General features: G+C 37.8%; 2 protein-coding genes and 1 non-coding gene across 3 annotated transcripts; all 3 read right to left on the bottom strand.

Moving 5' to 3' along the window:
* Nucleotides 1-120: 120 nt before the first annotated feature.
* On the bottom strand, nucleotides 121-3,938 carry LOC104435597 (heparanase-like protein 2). The gene is made up of 9 exons (XM_010048319.2): nucleotides 3,717-3,938; nucleotides 3,567-3,603; nucleotides 2,053-2,239; nucleotides 1,809-1,963; nucleotides 1,484-1,717; nucleotides 1,212-1,401; nucleotides 959-1,084; nucleotides 745-844; nucleotides 121-450 (listed from the first exon to the last, which is right to left on the bottom strand). The coding sequence occupies exons 1-9, from the start codon at nucleotides 3,936-3,938 to the stop codon at nucleotides 121-123; spliced, it is 1,581 nt and encodes a 526-aa protein (XP_010046621.2).
* A 6,414-nt stretch (nucleotides 3,939-10,352) lies between these two features.
* TRNAT-AGU lies at nucleotides 10,353-10,426 on the bottom strand. Its single transcript has one exon. It is a non-coding gene; the product is annotated as a tRNA-Thr (tRNA).
* Nucleotides 10,427-12,011: 1,585 nt separating this feature from the next.
* On the bottom strand, nucleotides 12,012-15,918 carry LOC120289247 (probable leucine-rich repeat receptor-like protein kinase At1g35710). Its single transcript, XM_039304026.1, has 11 exons — nucleotides 15,576-15,918; nucleotides 15,130-15,277; nucleotides 14,891-14,962; nucleotides 14,491-14,562; nucleotides 14,149-14,220; nucleotides 13,863-14,006; nucleotides 13,689-13,769; nucleotides 13,516-13,587; nucleotides 13,296-13,367; nucleotides 12,573-12,644; nucleotides 12,012-12,470 (listed from the first exon to the last, which is right to left on the bottom strand). The coding sequence occupies exons 1-11, from the start codon at nucleotides 15,664-15,666 to the stop codon at nucleotides 12,380-12,382; spliced, it is 987 nt and encodes a 328-aa protein (XP_039159960.1). The 5' UTR covers nucleotides 15,667-15,918; the 3' UTR covers nucleotides 12,012-12,379.
* Nucleotides 15,919-16,472: the final 554 nt, after the last annotated feature.

Here is a 16,472-nt window from a genome sequence, read left to right as displayed (position 1 = left end):
AAAAGATCTAAGTAAATTCAACTGGCAGATTTGCTGCAAGATACTAAGATCCACGATATTTCCTAACTAAAAGAAGGGCAAAACAGAAAAGTGTGATCTCCTAAACCTAACAACTTAAGCTTAGTTACATGCAGGAGCCTTGAAGCCTTGCAGCCTTGCAAAGACAATTGAATCGGCCACCACATGGATCGGTTGCGATGGGTCCACAGTGGTTGGATTAAGTTCGGGAATGTCGGATGAGTCGGTGAGCTTCAGCGGGGTCCCATTGAGAAGCAACACATCACTTCGAATGTTACCATCTTTTGGCGTCAAGTGGTACTCCTCTCTTTGGGCATGACTGCCTGAAGCTATCTTCTTCTGCTTACTAGGACTCCAGTTCGGATCATCAACTATAGAAACGTCAAAGGAGGTCGAGTTCGACATGTTGATTAGGACCACGGTCACCCCAGGCTGCAGATGCAGAATTCATGATGCAGAAATTATAAGCAGATACATCTGCAGTAATGTGACAATACAGAATGTTTCTCTACAGTTTGCATTAGTCTTCCCAGTAGTTTCATGGGACACCGTGTGGTGCCACCCCCTTGAAATAAATAAATTCGAATCAAAGTATCCAAAGAATCGACTAAAGCTCCTAGTATTAATTGACCCATCTAATCTGCAATGAAAAATTAAAGTACACAAAAGAGCCGGGGTAAACACTTTTTGTATGGACAAAGTACATGTTTACGAAGAATTCAATACCGTGTTCCTTGAACAATGAGCATATGCACGCAAGTATGGAGAGCCGCTGTGAGTGGTCGAAAGAACCTCCTTTCCCATGAGGCGATGCCACAGAAGTGCTCTGTCGAGGGAGAAAAAAACAGAAGAAAAGGAGAATAAATTTGTGGAACAACTTTCATGGAGATCTTCTGTTTTGGTTGCTAACTCAACAAAATAAAGTAGTAAAGAGGCCGACCCATAAAAGTCCGGGTTGGGAATGAATGTTGTGGTGTTGAGAAGAGCATAGTTCCCTCCAATCAAGGCTTGTCTGCAGAATACCTTGTGGTTGAATCTAGATGTCATCCCTAGTTGGTCCAAGTACCTAAATTTCATATATCCTTGAAGTTCACATCCTCCCTTTTCTTTGTATAGTTGAATGCATGAATATGAAAATCTACTTTCAGAGCATTACTTCATGCCAGAAGCCCTTATAAAAGTAAGGTCAATACCAGAAGCCATTGGCGAAGGTATTTGATACACCTTTGCCTCCACTATTATAAGCCCCTCCAGCTTCTCCGACCCACGGTGTGGTCCAAGGCCCGAATTTCTGAACCGTATCCAAGACGACTTTGTATGTCGTATCAATCTGATCTAGGTAAGATGGATCTTGAACCTTGTTGATTAGCGTTGGGTCGACACCTGCACCATTTAACTTAATCAAAAGATACTAAGAAATCTCGGTTCTGTTCATGTTCAATATAAGAACTTGCTATGTTGTTACCTGCGCCGAGATTGTATATGTGGTGGGTCACTCCATCAACAACACCCGGTCCAGTGGCCTTAAGAAAGGTCTCGAACCATTTCCTGTCATAGAACCCGGCAGGACCCAGAACCTTGGGCCGCGACGCCTGGTCGGGGTACAATTTCGTCAGGAATTTCTTCATCTTAACAATGTCCTCCGTGTACTGTTCGGCCGTCAGTCTCCCAGAGACCCCAGACCCACACAGCTCATTTCCTAGGAAGGAGCATGTTAAAGTCATGACAGGATCCAACCATGCAAGTTTTGCAGGAATATGGACATCAATGGCTTATATATGGCCTCTCACCTAGCTCATAGGAATCGATCTTGTAACCTTTATGGTGCGTGTACCGCACCAGATGGTGGGCGTTGCCGTTTTTCCACTTCCCGACGTAAAGGTTGTCGGATTGCTTGGACCTCATCCTTCCATTGAGGGCATTCAAGCCAAACGTTACCAGAGCACTGCAACGTCACAACAAGAGTAAGTACTCACATTTTACATTTCGCCACCTATCGGGACTGGTATTTGTCTAAGGAGGCAGAAGCAATACCCTGTTTGGTTGAACAAGTGATTGAGCTGGTCCCATCTCTCCGTGCGGAGGCAACCCTCGCTGAATCCAAACATGCCGCCGTCCTCCTTCTTGAACTCGGAGCATTTCTTGTTGTACAAATGCGTATGCTCGTACACGACCTGGTCTTGCAACGAGCCTCCAACTCGTATTCTCAGAGGGTTAAACGCTGCAATTCGCGAGGATAACGAAACCTTACAGTCACGAGATGCACAACAATGAAATTCTCTCCAGTTTGGACTTGGACCAGATACTCAGCCTAAAGTTATGGGATGATAAATTGCCAGCCAAGACTGAACTGAATTCCATACAAGTTTCTTTACAGAGTTCAGAACGTCTTCAGCAGTATCCAAATTCCATATAAGTCTCTTGACAACAATATACTTTTCAACTACCATATTTCATGCTACTCGATACATCTAGAGGGGCTGCACTTCTACTTTTTATGAAAGTTTACACATAATAATCAGATTATCTATTGATATCGATACATGAAAAGGATTTACGATGTTTGCTTAGTTATTGCATATTACTTGATGTCATATTATTCTTATCCTCGTATGAAAATAGAGAAAAAAAAAGGATCGTATACTTTGCTTGAAATCAACATCAACCCTTCAAATTCTCATGGGGTTGCTTCCTTCTTTACAGACATTGCTTATCCAATTCAAAGATATTTGTGCAACAACTTAACTATAAAGAAATTTTGCGTCATCATAATTTTTCAATGACTTCGATATTTCATCTCGATTGTTTAGCGTGCTAAATGTGATTAGCCATGTAATGCTAACATAGTTTCCCTTTCTATATTCTTTTAGTACAAATAGGAAGAACCAAATAACTATTGTATATAAATAACGTATATGCGTTCTTAACCGGTTATGAAGTTTACTTTAACTATTGAAAAGTAGAAAGTAAAAATAAGAAAAGAAATTAAGAAATTCTTTTGATATAAATCCTTTTTTTTTTCGTGAAGAAAGTATTTGATAAAAGGACCTCAAACTTTGAGTAATTGCACAAAAGTCCATGAGAGTTGATATGAAGGTTTGTCACCATCCATTACCACGGAAAAAACTATGAACTTCATATAGTTGAAATAATCAGCTCATTCCCTAATTCCATCTCTGTTTTAAAATCAAATTTAGGTTTGTTCAATCATAATATAAATCTAAGTCCTTTTTTTCCCAAAGGAGATCAGATCTGCAAAAGTTTATTTCTTTATTCTTTTAATTTCCTTTTCCCTATTTGTCTTTACACCAACGCCCATGCTATTTTATTTACTAGTTTAATATAAGGATAATCCAATGAGCAATTATATAAACTAACTCAACAAAAATAATATGAGACGTCAATAACTATAGATCAAAACTGTATCTAATCGACCGATAATAAAAGTCGTGTATGCTAATTAGGAACGAATCTATAGCTTCAACACTAAAACCAGATAAACATATTAAATAACTTTGAACACATAAACTAATGAGAATGAAATTTACCTTTAATAGCATTGGAGAGGATCTTGTTATCTAAATCCTGTCACACCACATTCACAAACACCCGCAAAACAAAACATGTTTATTTTCCGCTTTTACATATTCCCAAAAAGGAAAAAGATTTGAAGGTATTTTCATGGACAATAAGAATACCAGATTGAGAATGCCGGCCAGTCCCCAAGGACATTGGCCGTAGTCGCACTTGTCGGACGGCCACCAGTCCAAGGTGGCGCATATAAAGCTGTCGTCTGTCGCAGCAATGGAGGCCCCTCCTTTCACCGCCACCTTCACATTATCTGCTGAAGAAGACGACGACGAGAGCAGCGAGGAGAGAAGGAGAAGAGAAACCCAACCAAGCCCTACCTTGGACTCCATCGTCGATTGCTAAACAAGAAAATTTAGAGCATCCCATCATGTATTTATAAATACTCTTGAAAAGATCGGCAACGACATGTCTGATAATTGTTATCCTACAGGAAGTTGTTTTGATGTTAGCCCGTGTTGTCATATCTTCTGTTTCATGCATATCCAGAAAGATATGCCTCGAAACTCTACTTATTCCACGGAAGAGATTACTACCGCTGTATTTTAAATCTCGTTTTCATTATCTTTTTCTTTGAAGAGATTACACAATCACAGTGGATACAGTTCGGTTTTTTGTTATTTGAGGTGGTTCTCTATTGAGTAGAGAAAATACTCAATTATGAAATAACAAAAGGCAGCATGAATTTAAACAAAATCAAGTTGAAAATAGAGATAAGGTGAAAAATATTAAGAAAAAGAGTTTGAATACCATTAGCCAGATTGCAAATTCAATCTTTTTTTTTTTTTTTTTTTAGTTATTGTCTTATTAAAAACATCTATCTTTGTACCTTACCAAAAAAAAAAAAAAAAAAAAAAACATCCATCTTTGTATTGGTTCGTTTTACTCCTTTTAAAATAGAATTAAGTCAATTAATTTATTCTGTAAATTATATCCATTTACTGAAATAAATTGCTCGAATATTTGTTATAACTTTTCCCCGGGAAAGAATCAACAATTTTAGTTCAAGTGGACTATCTAATTAGTTTGTATTGTTCGGTTCTTATGTGAATAGATTTTCTTGACTGAAGTAAGCTAATACTTAATTAAGTGAAGTCCAAAAACATAATGTATAAACTAGCGAAGAGTTATTTTTTTGTATAAGGTAGGATCTTTTGATATTTATAATGTTTCGATCTCATCGTAAATTTATGTTACTGAAGCAAGTAGGATAGATGACTACATACGTGTTCTAAATGAAGTGAGTTTCTAAGTACAATTTATTCACTTAATGAAAATAGATATTCTCTAAATTATTAAAAAATTATTTAGTAGGAAGATATATTTTTAGCTTGCTTGATTCTCAATTTAATTCATAAATTGTTTGGAATTATTTATTTACACTATAAAATGAACTATACTTCAAATTGGGATTATTTTCTGTGCTATAATTATGTCGTCCATTCTAAATAACTTCAAGTTAAATACATGGATTTACTATCATAAGTAATATTTGAAATTACCTAATGTTTAAATAAAATAAAATTGATTATCGAATGATGATTGCTGGATGAGAAACCTGCAAGCATTAAAGGAGCCATAAAAACTTTGTGATAGGCTACATAGATTTGAAGAATGGAAGTTATTAAAGACTTATGTTACTTTATTGTGCGTTTTGATTGTGTTTATGATTACATGTATGATGCTGTTTTGTTTTAGTCATTAAATTTGTAGGTTGTTATGTAATTATTGGCGTTTGTAGTCGTGAGTTGTAAATTAAGCCACAAGCCATAATCCACGAAGACACAAATAAGAGAAAGCATTCTCAATAAAATTTCTTCCTCAAATTTCTAGTGTTCTTATTCCAAGTTTCCAAAGTTTATTGTCATTCTTTTGGTTCCAACATTTGGTATCAGAGCTAGAAATAGCATCCACTAGGTCTGTTCAAATGCAACTTCCAAAGTTGAACGGAAAGAATTTCAATAATTGGTATGTCCAGATGAATGTTCTTTTCAAATTGCAAGATTTGTGGAATCTTGTGGAGAATGGCTATACTGAAGCGGTTGATGCTAAATTGATGCTTTAAGAAGGGAGAAGAAAGATATTTTGGTGAAATCCAGGAAGAAAGGTAAAAAAGCATTGTTTGCGATCTTTCAATCTGTAGAGGAAGTTATATTTGAACAAATATCAAGGGCGGAGACCGCAAAAGTGGCGTGGGATATTTTGCAACAATCCTACAAAGGCGATGATCGCGTCAAACGGATGCGGCTTCAAACACTTCGAGGTGATTTTGAGTCTTTATACATGAATGACTCTGAATCAATCTTGGTGTACTTTGATCACGTGCAAACCATTGTCAACCAACTGAGGGTTAATGGTGAAGAACTCCAAGGTGTTTGAATTGTAGAAAAGATCTTGAGGTCTTTGACTAAAAGATTTGACTACGTAGTCGAAGCAATTGAAGAAGTGCAAGATGTGTCAACCATGACGTTAGAGCAGTTGATGGGTTCATTATGCTCGCATGAGCAAAGAATGAATCAAAAGTCCATCGGTTCGAATTTTGAGCAAGCATTGCAAAGTCGGGTCGCTCAATCAAGTTGAGGAGACCATCAAGCTGGCTAAGGTCATGGAGGTGGTCGAGGACACGGACGTGGAAATACGTGGAAATTTCAATTCCATCGGAAAATATAAAACATGTGACAAATCAAAGGTCAAGTGTTTTAGGTGTAACAAATTCGGACATTACAAATCCGAATGTCAAGCAAATGTGGCATATGAGTAGGTAGAATAGGTGCATACCATTAATGCTGAGGAAAATGTGGTGCTAGCATGCAAGAAGGATGACTCAAGCATCGTGCACACCAACCTTTGGTACCTTGATATTGGGTGCAGTAATCATATGATTGACTGGCCGAAAGAGTTATTCTCTCACTTCGCGGTGAAGTTAATTTTGGGAACAAATCCAAAGTTCTTGTAATGGGCAAAGGTGATGTTAATATCAACTCAAAAGATAGTACTAATGTTACTGTTGTAGATATTTATTTTGTGCTAGGACTTTTTTGGAACTTATTAAGTGTTGGGCAACTTTCCGAAAGAGGCCACAAAGTCCACATTGAAAATGGAGTTTGCACTATTATGGGTGTAAACAATATATTGATCACGACAGTGCGGATGACAAAGAACCGGATGTTCCCTCTTACTCTTCAGACAAATAATCTTTTGAACTTTCAAGTGGTGATGAAAGATAGTGACTAGTTGTGGCATCTTCGATTTGGTCATTTAAATTTTCGTGGACTAAAATTACTGGTCCAGAAAAAGATGGTGACCGGCATGCCTTTGATTGACATTCCAGATCGCTCATGTGAAGGATGTCTTGTTGGAAAACAACATCGAGAATCCTTTCCAGTTGGAAAAGCCAGAAGAGCAAAATAACCTTTGGAGTTGGTACATGCAACATATGTGGCCCTGTTGAGGTGGAATCATTCACACAAAAAAGGTATGCATTAATTTTTGTGGATGATTTTACCAAAAAAACATGGGTATATTTTCTTAGAGAAAAATTTGAAGCTTTTTCGAAGTTTAAAGAATTTAAAGTCTATGTTAAAAAGTATAGTGGCTTTATTTTAAAGACATTGAGATCGGATAGAGGGGGAGAATTCACTTTGAATGAATTTGATAAATACTGTAAAATTCATGGAGTGAAATGTCAATTGACTGCCATCTATATTCCCCAACAAAATGGTATAGCAGAAAGAAAGAATATGACAATATTTGAAATGGCAAGAAGTATGCTAAAGGCTAAAAATTTGCCCAAGAAGTTTTGGGCAGAAGCTGTTGCATGTACTGTATTTATGCTAAACAAGTGTCCAACAAGGAGTGTTCTGGGAAGAACACCGGAAGAGGCTTGGAGCAGCAACAAGCCAGATGTTTCGTTCCTATGAGTATTTTGGTGTGTAGCATATCCCCATATACTAGACGAATAGAGGAAAAAATTAGATGACAAAAGCCAAAAGTGCATCTTCATCGGCTATAGGGATATGACTAAGGGTTATAAGCTATATCATCCAGTCACTGAGAAAGTTATCATTAGCAGGGATGTCCAGTTTCTTGAAGACGAAGCCCGGGACTAGAACCAGAAGATTGACCAAAAAAGCATCGCCATTGAAGATGAATCATTGGCGAGAGAGACAAAAAAATCTTCAACTAAAGATCCATCCTAGTAGTTCAATTTCTTCACCAAGAACAGTTTCAGAACCACTGATACGTCGTTCACAACGATTGCGGGTGACGCCATCAAGATTCAAGGATCATGTAATCACAAGAGATGATGATAGTGATAATGAAGGAATCACTGATGAAACTATGATAATTTTTCATTTATTTGTAGAATGTGACCCCATATCCTATGATGATGCATCAATAGATGAGAAGTGGATCCAAGCAATGGATAAAGAAATCGGCTCCATTGAAAAGAATGTCACATGGGAGCTAACTTCTCTACCACCCGATAAGAAGCCCATTGGTGTCAGGTGGGTGTACAAGACGAAATACAAGCCAGACAGTCAGGTGGACCGATATAAAGCTAGGCTAGTCATAAAAGGCTACAAGCAAAAGTCAGGTATTGATTATTTTGAAGTATTTGCACCTGTGGCTCGAATGGATACCATTCGGATTATTTTAGCACTCGCAACTCAAAATCGTTGGAAGATCCACCAAATGGATGTGAAATTAGCGTTTCTTAATGGTGTTCTTGAAGAGGAAGTCTACGTGGAGCAACCATGGGGTTATGAGAAGAAAGGGCATGAAAATCAAGTTTATAAACTAAAGAAAGCATTGTATGGGCTAAAACAGGTGCCTCGAGCATGATACACAAGAATTGACACATACCTGTTAGAGCATGGTTTTCGAAAATGCCCATATGAGCCTACACTGTATGTCAAGTCAAACACTAACGGTGACATAATAGTTGTGTGCCTTTATGTTGATGATTTGATATTTATAGGGAGTTGTGAATAGATGTTTGCTGAATTCAAGGAGACTATGACTAGTCATTTCGAGACGACAGATTTAGGATTAATGTCCTATTTTCTAGGCCTTGAAGTGAAGCAGACAAATGATGGCATATTTATTTTACAGCAAAAATATGCTAATGATATTCTAAAGCGATTCAAGATGGAATCGCTCAAACCAATATTGACTCCCATAGTAGAACAGTTGCAGTTGAATAAAGAAGGAACCGATGAAGCAATGACCCCACTTATTTCAAAAGTATCGTTGGCAGTTTAAGATATTTGGCTTCTACAAGGCCAGATATTACTTATGGTGTGGGAATTATTAGCTGATTTATGGAGAAACCATACCAATCACATTTGCAAGTAGCAAAAAGAATTATACGGTATGTCAGTAGAACTCGTGATCATGGGATTTTATTCTCATACTGACAATTTCAGTTTGATGGGATACACAGACAGTGATTGGGTAGGTGATACCAAAACTTGAAAGAGTACTTATGGATATACTTTTTTCCTCGGATCAGGAGTAATTTCTTGGTCCTCGAAAAAACAAGAAGTTGTTGCACTCTTGACCGCTGAAGCAGAATACATAGCGTTAGCTTCGGCGGCATGTCAAGCAATATGGCTTCGTAGGATGCTATGTGAATTGATGCACGAACAAGCAGATCCTACGAAAAAATGTGTGATAACAAATTGGCTATGGCTTTGGCCAAGAATCCTGTTTTTCATGGCAGGAGCAAACACATCGATATCAAGTATCATTATATTCGCGAGCAAGTCAAAGATGGCAAAATTGAGCTTAACTTCTACAAATTGGAAGATCGGATTGCAAATATTTTGACTAAATCATTGAAGGCAGATTTGTTTGAAAAATTGAAGATGATGCTTGGAGTTGTTGAATTCCAAAATCAATTTTAAGGGAGGTTGTTTAAATAAAATAAATTTGATTATCAGATGACGATTGCTGGATGAGAAACCTGCAAGCATTGAAGGGGCCATAAAAACTTTATGGTAGGCTACATGGATTTGAAGAATGGAAGTTATTGAAAACTTCTATTACTTTATTGAGCATTTTGATTGTGTTTATGATTACATATATGAGGCTGTTTTGTTTTAGTCATTAAATTTGTGGGTTGATGTAATCATTGGCGTTTGTAAACTTCAATTCCTATATAAAGGGATGGAGTCGTGAGTTGTAAATCAAGCCACAAGCCATAGTTCACGAAGACACAAATAAGCATTCCCAATAAAATTTCTTCCTCAAATTTCTAGTGTTCTTATTCCAAGTTTCCAAAGTTTATTGTCATTCTTTTGGTTCTAACACCTAATATACTATTGCACTTTCTTCACTTTCCAAGGAATTAAATTCAATATGTTGAAACTTGATTGAAAGCAAACAATCATCAGAAATTGTCATAGGAATTAAATTCAATATGTTGAAACTTGATTGAATAGGTAATTAGATGACGAATTTCTATATGTGTGCCATATTGTGATTCTTTTTTTAAATTAAAGTGTCAATATGTAGAGATAAGAAGATTTTAGGCATTAGATTGTTTATAGTGATTTTAAAAATATATTGTTCTTTCACATTAGTTTGTCTAAAAAAGGTATTTCGAGATATTTCAATCTTTATCCCTTTTCTTAATTCAATTTATGTCAACGTGTATCTGTTTCTTAATTTAATTTATGTCAACGTGTATCTGTTTTCCGGCATCAGTTTTTCTCCCAAAAACAAAAAGAGAAAAGAAATTGTGCTTTCATTGAGAGTCGAACTCAAGACCTCCCGCTTACTAAACGGGTGCTCTAACCAACTGAGCTATGAAAGCTTGGACGTTAGATTCTCTTTACTAATAAATTAATTATTGAATACAGTCATCCTTAGATAAACACGCAAAGGCTCAAAACCTGGTAGCGAAGCGACGTGATATAGGATGAAAACTAATGGTGCGATTATTTCAAGAAAAATCACCGTTTAAGGAAAATGTTTTACTTTAAATTTATTTTTCTAACTTTATTTACTGATGTTTTTCAACAAGTCAAACACGTTGAAAATCTGGAAAACTAATTTGCGAAAATATAGGAATAAATGTGTGCTCTTGGGCATAGAATCTTTTACCTATCTGTAGGTGCTTTTCTAATAAAACTCCCATTATGGATCTGGAGATGACAATTAGTGGTACTTCTCGCTTTGTTTGCAATTTTTTAAACTTTCCCCAATGCACACCCTCAAAAAATGGCGTGACCGGTTCATTCCTTTTGTCTAACCTTTGTGCTACGAGATCACAAAAACGATGCTTTCTTGCCACACGAGATGCGCCCATTTTCAGTATATCTGCTGGGTAGAGACACACAACCACCCTCTTAACAGTTCAATGTCAATATATTTTTCAGCGATTCCCAAATGTCACAGGCATTTGTAGGATACGGTGTGCGCGACACCTCATCGGCTCGCGCTGCAGTAAACTGGAAGTTTAAACAAAGCTGATTTCCTGAATCTTAATTATAATAATAAAAAGTGAAGAGAAGTTGAGACCAAATTTTCAAAAAAAAATCCCTAAATCATAAATTTTTTTTTTTTTTTTATCAATTGAGTCTCAATCATTTTGTAATTTTGTCAATTCAATCAATTCGGTCAAATTTAATGAGCCGCATCGGCAACAATTTTTTAAGTAATATTTTATTTTTCCAAATTATTTTATTAATTTTTTTATCATTTTTTTCTTCTCTGTATTTTTTTTTCTTGCGACCAGCCAAAGGGAGGATTGGCTACTTGCCGAACTAAGGCAATTGGGTGAGCTCGCCTTGCTGTCATTGGGTTTGGCAAGGTGAGTCCTTGCCGAATCTAGCAAGGGCTCGCCTTGGTCCGACGATTGGCTAGAGGGGAGGGTTAGCCAATCATTGGATTGAGGTGACCAAGTGAGCTCACCTCGTTGTCCCAAGCAAGCCCCTATTGATTTGGCAAAGGCCCTTAGCCAATCGATAGGCTCACCCCGCAATCGCAAGACAAGCCCTTGCCAGATCTAGGAAAGGGCACCTCACCATTGCTAGGTTTGGCATGGTGAGTCCCCATTGAATTTGGTGAGGACTTGCTTTACCAATGGCTAGGTAAACTTAACCTCGCCAAGCGATAATGAGGCAAGCTCGCTTGGCCACCTCAATTCGGTGACTGGCTAGCCTTCGCCTCTGGCCAATTGTTGAAGCTAAAGGGAGGAGGGAAGAGGGGGAAAAAAAGGAAAAAGAGATAATTTTTTATTATAAAATAACTTGAAAATATAAAATAATATTAAAAAAATTGTCTCCAGCACCGACTGATTGCCACGCCACCAACCAAATTTGAACAAATAGATTGAACTGGTACAATTGCATAAAATTTAAGACTTAATTGGCCAAAAAAATAAATTTAAATCTGAATTAACACAATTACAATAAATTCAAGACCTTTTTTTTATAATTTTCTCCCAAACTTAGTTAACCACTTGGGAGTAGTAACATCGACAAGTTCTTTCACTGGTAGCTCTAAGTACAATGTCTCGATCACTTCAAATGATGATACTGGATTGGACTGATAAAATACATCGCAAGTTCCCCACCTCAAAAGATAATGACAATTGAAGATGATGATTGGCGTCGCTTCAGCTATATGAACAAAATCAATAACCCTATTGCACAAAAATATTGCATACCGAGCATTACCATTTGGCTTGCATCAACTAATCATACTAGTTTTCCCCATCTATTGACACGATCCTATGTAATCAAAAGCTCGTCGTTCTCTTCAACTAAAACAGAAATTCTGAGTCAGAAAGTTCAAGGACTCTATGAACTCCGATTGGCTTTACACCTGGTCGGAATGAGTTCCCTTCGATGTACCTGCACAACATGCAGATAATCATAAAATTAGTGCCAGGAGTCGCAAAGTTGGAGGGCATCGAGCAAATGAGAGATTCCGATCACGTGCAAAAAGGGACTCACATTTCTTTCAAGAATGGGTGTTTGTAGAAAGCATCAGGAATTCTTCCGGAAAATTGATTGTGATCCAAATATCTGAGATCAACAAAGAAACTCGACATGAAAAAGTTGTAAATAGATTAAAGTAAAAAAAAAAAAATGTCATTGTTTTAGTTAGCTCATGATAAGATGGCAATCATGCTCACACATGGATATAATTAGAAGAAAATGACAAAGTTAAAGCTCAAAAATCCTTACATACCAAAAACAAGTCAAATGGTGTATATAGAAGACAACCGAGAAGTCAACCTCAACAAGAGGAAAGGTTCATTGGCTCTTTACTTCGACTATTCATTAAGCAAAAGCATTCCAGGAAATATTATTAAAAAGGCAAACCATTAGACATCCAACATGATAATGGGATTGAGCGTAAATGACATTTATATTACATAATATTGATAGTCTTTCTTTTACTCTCTGTTCTTTCATGTCTCTGATACACTAAAACAGTTTCTCTTCACTGACAAAGTTCCATTACCTACATCATATACAGCTATTGTATACACCATTCATGTGTCTAAACGACATTGCTTTACAGTACTACTACTAATATTGCCAAAGAAATGACTAGTGTTCTAAATATAATGCATATCCACATACAAAACTGACTAGTCATGATTATAATCCTTTTTTAAATGAATCCTCCTGGGAATCCAAAGCGTTATAAGTACGGAAAAGGCAACTTACAAGAATGTTAGTTTAGGAATACGAGCAATTTCGGTTGGTATAATTCCTGACATTTTGTTGTAGGACAAATACCTGCAATTGACAGAGCAATCAATGCCATGACAGACTTAGGGTAAGAAAAGTAGATCCAAAACAGCATGATATGGACTGATGGGTATTTTAGATGTTTACGCATATAAAAAGAAAACAACAACAATGAGAGGCGCCAAATGATACTTACAAGATTTCCAAGTTGGTGACATTAGCAAGTTGTGCTGGAATACCTCCAGTAAAATAGTTGTTATTCAGATAACTGTCATATTCAGAATTTCACATGGAATGAGTTTGTTAAAAGCAAAATCATACCAAGCTTCCACAGTTAATAACTACAAACTTGCCAGCAATTGTACTTACAAGTTCCTCAAAGCTGGAAAGCAGCCTTCATTTCGTGTCAGTTCCCTCAAAGTACCTACCAAATGATTGTTACCAACATCCCTATGGAAGCAAAATTTAGCAATGGGATTAATAACAAGTAAGAATAAAATTAGTGCTCTATTAAAAGATTTTCTAATGAAAAGAAAAATTTACAGGTGACGCAGATTTGGCAAGTTGCATAATCCTGGCGGAATTCGTCCCGCCAAACGGTTCTCTTGCAGATAGAGATATCGAAGTTCAGGAAGATTAGCAAGCTCCGCAGGAATTTCCCCCTTAAAGTTATTGAAGCTAAGATATCTGCAGAAACTTTGGCTTGTCAGGCACATAGGAAGGTAAGAAGTAGCACAAAGTGAAGTGCCCTTGTTAAAACAATCCACTATCACCTTGCAGGGTACAACATAATCATTTTACTCATAGTCACAGAGGAGAAATAACTTACAAATGCGTCAGACTCTTCAATTCACCAATCTCTGGAGGAATCACATCTTGCAGCTTATTCCATCGCAAGTTGCTGGCAACATAACAGAGATTCAGTGAAATCACTTAAAGGCATGGATACAATATACAGTGACCAGTGCATTAAAAAAACCCAAGGAAGGCAGTTTCCTGTGAAAATTATCATATGGCAGTCATAAGGCCTTAAAACCTCAACAGGTAGTCCACTGATGCTCACTGGACATGATGTTCTACTATATCGAGCCAAACAACATTACAAAATTTGCTGCAGCATTGAAGCAAAGCAAAAATGAGGAATTATTCATCCATAAGCCAACAATCTTACAGTATTTTGAGACGCTTTAACCGTCCAATCTGAGGAGGAATAGGTCCAGTCAATTTGTTGTTATGGAGATCCCTGCCGGTGGAGACAGACATATCAGTTGATAATATGATAATAGATAACCTAATTATGCTGTGCAATTAGGACACAGAAAAGTCAAGGACTTAACACTGTTTTTTTCAGAAAAGACTCTAGTCTCCTCATATGTTGTTTAAGATATAGTAATTTATAAGTGGAACTGTGGAACAACAAATGTATGCACTGGTGCAATTTTAATAGGAAACCAAAGTCATCATAATTTCAGCACTTTAGTATCTTGGATCATGGTACAAATTCACACGTTACACGTTTAGTGAACTAAACTCATGACCGAAAGAAGCAGCAATGACACACAGGAACTTACAGGCTAGTCAGATCCAGCAAATTAGTAACAGCTGTTGGAAAAGGCCCTACTATCGAGACTGCATAGACCTCCCTGTAGGAAAAAACCAGTCGAGTCCAACATATAGACATGAATCAAACCAATCTATCTGATCACGCAAATGGCGAAGCATATACTTCGAACCACAAAAATGACATCAACAGAACCCACTAACGGCCAATTCACAGGAAATCCCAAATGGAGAACAATCGTAAGCTTACAATTCGGTCACGACCCTATAGTCTCCCTGGGAGGAGCACGTCACGCCAGACCAAGGTGGAAGATCGCCGTCGCCGCACGGATCATCCCCGACCCACGAGTACACTACCCTCCACCCGAGCGACGCCTTAATCTCGTTCAATGCCTTCACTGCAACCACATTTCAAGCGAAGCACCGCGTTAATTTTTTTTTTCTTAAAAAAAAAAAGCATTCGCAGTATTTGAGAAGTCCGCAAAGAAAACACAACAGGCAATCAATCAAGCAGGAGGAATGACCCTCGGCTCTACTCCCAAAACATCCCAATTTTAGCTAACTTCAACTAGAGAGGAACGAACGAAAGACCGGCCAAATCCAAGCGCCGGCGAGGGGATAACAGAGGAGGACAAAAGCGGAAAATCTGAAGCGAGAGATCGCGCGGGAATCAACCACCGGCGATCGGGCTTTTACCGTCGCGCTTGAGGGTTTTGGAGAAGGCTACGGCGGAGAACAGCAACGGCGAGACGAGGATCGCGAGGATCGCGAGCGGGAAGCGCGCCATGAGACGGGGGCGCGCTCAGATCTGCGGAGGCGAGGGATCGACGCCGAGAGGGAGATCGATCTTCTTCTTCTTCTTCTTCTTCTTCTTCTTCGTGTTGGCGGAAGTGGGGATGTGAAATTATTTCAGTCCGCAGTGGGGATTGGCAGATCTGAAATGCGACGGGGGTCGAGGATCATCACCGACGAGCTGGGTTTCGATTTCTCTTATTTTTATGTGAAATTATTGGAGAAAATAATGATGGGCGTTAAAAAGGAAAATTGAGAAATTGGCTTTACTACGCGTCTAGACGCGGAAATGCTCGCCTGCTCTTTATATTTTTATTCATTTGTCGTCCACATTTCAAATGCTCTTATTTTCTCAACTAAAATCTCGAAATGAATCTTATTTCAAATTAGAGTTAAAAGTGATCAAATCATTTCAAATAAGATTTGAAGTGGCTATATTGTCTTGAATGAAGGTCTTTAGCTGGTCGGTGACTATTCCGACCATTAAAGAATGATATTTTGGTCATTAAAATTTGTAACTATATTTTTGTAATTTTTGATTTTTTTCTTTCTTTTTTCCTATTTTCCTCTTCCCTCCCTTAACTATCGCCATTGACGGTGAACAAAGGTCGCCCACCTCAAGTGAGGGCCGGCCTCATTGGTGTCAGGCGACCCTTGCTAGATTCAACAATGGCAGCCCTTGCTCGACACCGATGGGGGCTCTCCTTGCCTGAGTCCAATAACTTGCACCATGGTCATGGAGGGAAGGGGACAAGGAAGAAGGAAAAAAGAAATAAATAGGAAAAAAATTGAGTTAAAAGA

Source organism: Eucalyptus grandis, chromosome 2 (assembly GCF_016545825.1).
Source record: "Eucalyptus grandis isolate ANBG69807.140 chromosome 2, ASM1654582v1, whole genome shotgun sequence".
NCBI lineage: Eukaryota > Viridiplantae > Streptophyta > Magnoliopsida > Myrtales > Myrtaceae > Eucalyptus > Eucalyptus grandis.
This window is presented reverse-complemented; position numbering and strand designations above follow the sequence as displayed.

What these genes read in the sequence shown, in the direction of transcription:
- LOC104435597 (XM_010048319.2), bottom strand. Translation starts at nt 3,938, where the DNA reads ATGGAGTCCAAGGTAGGGCTTGGTTGGGTTTCTCTTCTCCTTCTCTCC. An exon ending in TGGCCGGCATTCTCAATCTG is followed by an intron (nt 3,604 to 3,716) that starts GTATTCTTATTG and finishes GTGGTGTGACAG; the next exon opens with GATTTAGATAACAAGATCCT. An exon ending in GATCGATTCCTATGAGCTAG is followed by an intron (nt 1,718 to 1,808) that starts GTGAGAGGCCAT and finishes GCTCCTTCCTAG; the next exon opens with GAAATGAGCTGTGTGGGTCT.
- LOC120289247 (XM_039304026.1), bottom strand. Translation starts at nt 15,666, where the DNA reads ATGGCGCGCTTCCCGCTCGCGATCCTCGCGATCCTCGTCTCGCCGTTG. An exon ending in TATAGGGTCGTGACCGAATT is followed by an intron (nt 14,963 to 15,129) that starts GTAAGCTTACGA and finishes TTTTTCCTACAG; the next exon opens with GGAGGTCTATGCAGTCTCGA. An exon ending in ATTCCTAAACTAACATTCTT is followed by an intron (nt 12,645 to 13,295) that starts GTAAGTTGCCTT and finishes TGTTGATCTCAG; the next exon opens with ATATTTGGATCACAATCAAT.